Genomic DNA, 7,259 nt, shown 5'->3' with positions numbered 1-7,259 from the left:
GATGGCGTCAGAATGAGTGATTAGGTTTTGAGGCAAACAAGCTGATGGTCTCTTAACACAGCTGACCAGATTATTTAACCATTTAGAGGTGTTTTTTAGAGAGTTTAAAAGAAAACTTCTATAGGCACCCATAATGGTGTGTGTATGTGTATGTGTATGTGTGTATGTGTGTGTATGTATGTATGTATGTATGTATGTATGTATGTATGTATGTATATATATATGTATGTATATATGTGTGTATATATATATGTATGTATGTATGTATGTATATATGTATATATGTATATATGTGTATGTATGTATGTATATATATATATATATATATATATATATATATATATATATATATATATATATATATATATATATATATATATATATATATATATATATATATATATGTATATATATATATATATATATAATATATGTGTATGTGTGTATAAAAATGTTTATACTGCTTATAAGGGGTTTGTAATTAATTAAAAACTGATGTTGCAGTGCAAGAGATACCAAAATTTATTCATGAATCTGTTTTATTTTGACAGGATTTCTTTTATCTCAAAGTTGTCTTGGGTGAAGCCACGCTACAAAACCACTTCAAGCTCAAGTGCTGAGGAATCAGGTTTTTTTTGACCCTACACTGAGCGCTGAGTGTTGGGAGCTAAAAATATTTCAACTTTCAGCAAAGGAGCACTGAACTTCAAAAGGCCTCTCGACGTAGTCTCAGAGCACCAGCAGCAACGTGAACCTGTTCGGCCTAACTCTGCCTCTCGCTGCATTTGCAAAATAGTTGCCCTGTTGTGACCCCCAACGCTTTTTCAAAAGAATATTCATGTGCAGGAAGCCTTGAGCTGCAAAATGGTGTCCAAACTCTTTTTCTGTTTAAGGAGGAGAAAATCTCAGACTTTGCTTTGGTGGCAGGTGCTGGTAGTCGAATCAGATAGTTTACAACAGCCCCAGTTCAGTTTTTTGTGTTTAGAAGGGAGGAAACTTTAGACTTTGGTTTAAGGTGGTAAAATGATGCTGGTATGGAAGATCAAAGCAGACTGAGAAAGCAAACACCAAAGAAAGGTTCCTGTAATTTCACTTTAACCGTGAGTGATCGGATCCTCCTTAATTTAGATATTAAATAAACCAAGGAATTACTTTTAAGTGAACAAGTGGAAATATGTATTTATATATAACATTTTGGTGCAGTTTATAATTCTTTATATGCTAAATACCAAACACACAGAGTGCTCTCTAATCTCAGATCAGAAGTAAAACATGTCAACAAAAGAAAATGATCAGAAAAAGACAAAATTACAATCGTTCTGTACATGACGAGGCTGCTATACCAGAGTTCACCCTGTTTGTGCGTGCTGTACACTCCATTGCTGTAACGATACAGTAAACAGACATACTGCTTCCCTCAACATATAAAAGTGAAAAAACAAAAACATCCATCTCTGTGGGTACAAGAGATATTCAAAAGCAGATAAATCGATAGAGCCGTCATTAACTGGAGCCCTGCAACGTCCGCCCACTCCTGACCAGTTACTGACCCATTGCTTGCACACGTAAACACACATCGCACTGTTGAGCCCATATATCCACCAGTTTCTAAATTAAGGGAGGTATTAAGATGAGCAGTCGATACTGTGTGGGCTGCCGGCAAAGGCTTGGTCTGACCTGGAGAGTCCGTCTTTAGAGGACGACTGGTCTGAAGAAGGTCAGGGTGAAAGCAGATGAACAAGTGAATAATCACTGAAGCATCCATGGGGGGGGGGGGGAGCACAACAAAAACTAATACTAAAAACAACAATGTTTTTTTTTTTTTTTTATGAAGGCATTTGTAATTTTTTTACGTTTGAAGGAATATTTTGACATTTTGCCTTATTTGGCTTTCTTGTCAAGAGTTAGATGAGAAAATTGATATTACTGTCTTATGTGCATTAAATGCAGGGCTGGAGCTAGGAGGCCATTAGCTTAGCTTAAAGCTAAGACCTGAAGTAAGGGGAAACAGCTAGCCTAGCTCCAAAGACCACAGATTTAAACAATCGACTAGCTTTAGCTAGCTGTTTCCCCTCTGCTTCCTAGGTTAAGCTAATCACCCTTTCCACAGCCAATGGGCATATAAAGGTGATGTTGATCTTCTCATCCAAGTCTGAAAGTTGGCAAATACACAAAATGTAAAAGATTTATAAAATATTTTGAGCCACTTCTTTGTTTAGCATCTTCACTTAGCACTTAGCAGCCTACCAGACGGCTGCACCATTGCATCATTTTGGTAAATAAAAACATTGTTGAGTAAAGCAACTGTCTTCAAATAATTTTTCAAATCCAAAGATATTCATTTAACAATGATATATAACAGAAACAATCATTTAAGAAGCTGGAGCCATCAAATGTTTGTCAATTTTGCTCAATATATGACTTAAACAATTAATCAGGTATTTCCAATCAACACACAATTTAAGCACTTATTGATATTTTTAAAGCCTAAATCAACCCAGTGTCCATGTTTTTAGTTCAGCTGAATAAAATGATGGCATGTATGATTATTACAATCCATGTTTTGTTTTTTTTTTTCTTCTTTTTGTTTTTGGGGGGGAGGGGGTTTGACAACTCCTTCACTAACAACATGGAACCATTACATCAACAGTTTGTTCTGAACAGGAACAGGTTGTGTAAAGGAAACAAAAAAAAGAAAATGAAAGCTGTGTTGATTTTGAGTTTCCCAGACGATGCAGATGGGGCCAGACGTGGATCCTGCACAGTTAATTCCTGCAGCATCAAAGAATGGAGAGAAGCCAAGTCCGGACTCTCTGTACTGCAGCACCAGCTGGAGACGGCACACTTGGAACCTACACTCATCTAAACAACACTAAGATAGCTGATGCACTTCTACAAACCACAGACTAAACAGGCACTCCAGTCACTATGAGTATGAGTGAGTGCTTGACTAGTCCCCAGCCAAAAACATCAGCTGGCAAAAAACAAAGAGGAAGGAGAAGGTTTGTTTTTCTGTTTCCACTTCATTTCGTCCTCCCAAATAATAAAGAAATGGGACATGTTGGCAGACCATTTGTGATTCTCCTTCTTGCCTTCGTCTTCTTCATCTGTATGTCTCTACATTGCTCTGTAGTTTCCTTGGATGCCCATGATGTGAGTTTAGTCCCTTCTCCTTAGCAGAGTCCCGCCTTGACGAGAGGCAGGGCTAGTGGGGGAATCCGGGGGGGGGGCGGTCTGCAGCAGTCCGAGCAGCCTCCCCCTGCCCTCAGCCACAGGAGATGACAGTGAAGCGTTTGGAGATGCAGGACATGTTGTGCAGCACGATGCCCAGGAGGAAGAGCAGCACACAGGCCACCAGGATCACCGTGCAAACGCCGGACCACGTGGAGCCCTTCCCTCCTCCTCCCACTGGGCCAGTAACTCTCCTCTCGCCCTCGCCTCCCTCCAGCCCCATCCCCACGCCCTCCAGACCCATAGCCAGGCCCAGAGGCTGCTGCTCAGGTACGGTCACCACGGTAACCCCTTTCTGCTGGCTGCCAGGCAGGAAGCGGCATCCCAGCTCCCCTGGCAGGCCAAGGGCCCGCTCCTTGGCGACGGGCAGGGGCAGCATGTAGCAGCCATTGCTAGGGAGGCGGATGAAGACAGGCGTGTGCTCAGAGGCGTGAGGGATGGCAATGACAGTGATGATGTCCGGGTCGTCCGGGAGCTGGGAGACGGACAGGCCCGGCGGCAGCTTGGTAACGCCGCGGCACCAAGGACAACGAATCTCCTTCTGGCTGCTGCGCATTTGGGTCAAACACACCGAGCAGCACGTGTGTCGGCAGTCCAGGAGTTTGGGCCGCCGGCGGGGGCTGTAGTAGTTAAAGCAGATCTGGCACTCCAGAATTGAATCCTGGGAAAGAGTCTCCATTTTGGAACAGTGGGTAGGCGGTCCCTTATTATATTCACCAGCAGATATTTTTAGAGAACGTCAAAGTCAAAAACAAAGATCTAGCAGAAAGTCTGCACGGCTCCAAATGAAGTCAGGAAAGTACAGCTGGCTCCGATGGTTCACCACCGTCCACGACTTCACAGCCCTTTGGTGGCAGCATGGTCATCCATCTGCAACAGAAGAGCAGAGAGCATTCAAGATCATGTTCCTTGGTGCTTATGAAATCGAGCATTGATGTAAGTTAATGTGCAAGAAAGAGAGAGACTTGTTTGAGAGAGAGTTACATTCATCACACTGGGATAGTTTCCCATAAATACGATTAATCCAAGAAGAAGAGAGCCCTCATCAATGAAGACTTTTCTCCCCAGTAAAGATGCCAAGAGATGTTACAAACTCATTTCCAGTCATCATGAATTTGTAATGTATCCTACAATTCAGATTACCCAAGTTCTCTACCAACACTTGAATGAAATTTCTATCCTTTTTCTTAAAATCATCACTATACAACTATTCTATATACTATTGTGCACTATTCTGAATATAATTATGTCCTTATTATATCCTTATAATTATAACCTATTTCTTCACCTGGTTGAAGAAAATGTCAGTGCACTGTATTCAATGAGATTTTATTTTCATATCAATGTCTTAAAAATGCTCTAAAAAAAAGCAGAGACTGCAGCTTGAACCAAGACAGAATGAGGCCGGTCGCTGCACAAGAATCATGAAAAATGAAACTGTTGCAGAAAATACTTGAAACTATTAAACTGTTATATTCTTACTGCACTTTATTAAAGGGAAATTAGAATCAATTAAAAATCAATCTAAAATGACTTGATAAGAGGGAGATTTTATGCACTAAACACTATTATAGAACCAGATGATACGTTTTGTATGAAAAATCTTTTACTACAAAGTCATAGCTGTCCACTAAATTTATTGGACTAAAAACTAAAATATTTGCGTAGGAAATGTAGTGAAGTACCATGAAATGGAACTCAACCTCAAAATTGTACTGAAGTACATCAGCGGAGTAAACGTACTTGGTTACTTTACTCCACTGTTCCTATTTAAAGAGATAAAACTTGTGATAATGGTCCCAAACTTTCAGTACGAGGAACAAATGGCACTTCACAGACGACTGCTCTCACAGCAGGCGGCTCACACTCAGCTGGCGTGAGGAAGAGGCAGAGGTCAAGCTGCGACAATGCCTCATGAACACTGGGGAGTCATTATTATGTACAGCACACATCGCACATATCAGCCGGCAGCTGACTGCAGCGGGGGCGAGTTCATGAGACCCTTCGCCACAGTATCTGTGTTAAGTATGGCTAATTCTTTTAACTGTCTCCTTCAGGCCACAGACTACATAAACAATTTCTTCCTCCTCCTCCTCCTCCTACTCTTCTTGCATAATCACGTCTACCATGTTAATCCATGCGGAAGCTGTGATAGTTTGCTTTTACAGATGATTAAACCCTGTCGAAATAGCACCAAGGAAACAATGAATACCAAACAGGGCCCTGTCGACTTTATATATTTATTTATTTTTTGCCCAAATTGTCAAGTGTGAAAACTGCTGAGGAGGGAAGATGACTAGATTTTTCTTTTCCTTTTTCTTGGCAGCCATCTCAACAGAGTCGGTGTCCCTCCGGGCACGACTGTGGCTAGACAGCTAGAGTGAAGGGTGAGACAGATGGAGGGGGGGAGAGATGGAGAGAAAAGTGGTGATAGAGATGGAAAAAGGTGACCATGGATTGCCCTGCAACACCATACATCTCAGTCCCTTATCAGAAACAAGATCTCAGGCAATTAAACTCCTCATAGCGCCTTGTGGGGACATCGACATGGCAATGACAGATTAGAGCGTGTTCACACCGAGCAAGCTTGGAGCAGTTTATTCAGTCTGGAGTCCTTTAGTCTGGTTCATTTGGACGAGAGAGTTTGATCACATTCGACCTTGGGCGGTGGTAAACAACTGCACTAAGACAAGGTTTAGGATTTGATAGCATTTTATCGAACTGAAATCCCACATAGAACCCTCTTATCAAATCTGAATCCTTTCGAAAATCATTTTATTGATCGATCCATCAGTATCTCGGTAAAGAATGTCATCACAACAGAATAAACAAGGTAGTCTAGACGCCCTTGTTCATAGCCACATCCTTCTTGGAGGGATCCTGAGGCATTCCCAGGCCAGATGGAATACATATTCCCTTCATTTCGTTCAAGGTCTGCCCCGGGGTTTCCTCCAAGTCGCTCTGACGAGAACACCTCCTTAGGGAGGTGTCCAGAAGGAATGTCCAAGCTACTTCAGTTGAATTCTTTCAGGGTAAAGAAGCAGCAGCTACTCTCCAAACTCTCACCAAATCTACAACCTATTTTCAAAACCACTGCTGATTTAGTTTTTAGGGATGCACCGAAACAATCCTCTGGATACTGACCCCAACAAGTGGATCGGGTTTTGACAGAACATGATCAATCCACAATAAATGCACTGTCTTCATCTTGAGCCTCTGTTATCAGTCAATACATTCATTAAGTCACAGCAGGCCCCAAATCTGCCGCCCAATGTGACTTCCATAGAAATTATCCAAATTAGTCGGACACAATGTGGTTGCAGAAAAAGGCACACTTGTATCAGAAAGGTAACCTGAAGAATCAGAATCAGTATTGGGACAGAAAAAGTCCTGGTGAACTCCCATGAGATTTCCACAAGCATTTTTTGGATTGACCTTTGTTTTGTCCAGAATCACTCCTCCACTCCCCATTGTTGCCAAGGGCTTGTGGGAACTGTTGGGTTTCTTGCGATTTGTACTGTTGTAAGGTCTTGACCATCCCGGTAAAGTGCCTTGAGATAATGTATGTTATGATTTGGTGCAATACAAATTAAATTAAATTTTACAGTCTGAGGTGGACTCTTCAAATGTCTCATTTTGTTTGACCAACCAACCTGACTTCACCCCTGTTTTCTGTTGATCAACTAGTCATTGCAGCTCTATTACACACTCAGCAAAGATGCAGTTAACAGTAATACTGCAAGGGGTGACTGTATAATGCTGAGTTTCATGGGACAGATGTTTGATTGTGCTCGAATCATGTTGCATTTTGCTTTGGACAGTAAAGAAAACTGGGTCTCGTCACACCTTAGAAAGCTTCATCAGAATAAGCGAATCCTCGACTGCTAAACTCTACGGTCAAGTCAACCTATCTGTGTTCATCAGCATCATCCACTTCACTGCTCAGCCTCATGTACATCTCCTTACTCTGCCCTCAGCAGCCCCATCACCAGCTCCCCCCACAGGGCAAAACACTCCCTCCCCAGTCG

The 7,259-nt window shown here is 41.8% G+C and overlaps 1 protein-coding gene across 4 annotated transcripts in view; it reads right to left on the bottom strand.

Annotated features, from left to right (window-relative positions):
• Positions 1–498: 498 nt before the first annotated feature.
• Positions 499–7,259, bottom strand: part of rnf152 (ring finger protein 152) — a 48,869-nt gene continuing 42,108 nt past the window's right edge. For all 4 annotated transcript variants that reach the window (XM_071484619.1, XM_071484620.1, XM_071484622.1 and 1 more), the window contains exon 3: positions 499–4,101. In XM_071484619.1, the coding sequence (XP_071340720.1) occupies positions 3,266–3,910 (645 nt within the window). In that variant the 5' untranslated portion in view covers positions 3,911–4,101 and the 3' untranslated portion in view covers positions 499–3,265. The remainder of the gene's footprint in view (positions 4,102–7,259) is intronic.

This window comes from Trachinotus anak, unplaced genomic scaffold, assembly GCF_046630095.1.
Source record: "Trachinotus anak isolate AG129_WGS33_773 ecotype Australia unplaced genomic scaffold, CSIRO_AGI_Tana_v1 ptg000009l, whole genome shotgun sequence".
In the NCBI taxonomy this organism is placed as follows: Eukaryota; Metazoa; Chordata; class Actinopteri; order Carangiformes; family Carangidae; genus Trachinotus; species Trachinotus anak.
The sequence above is the reverse complement of the archived record's forward strand: the minus strand, read 5'-3'. Positions and strand labels throughout refer to the sequence as shown.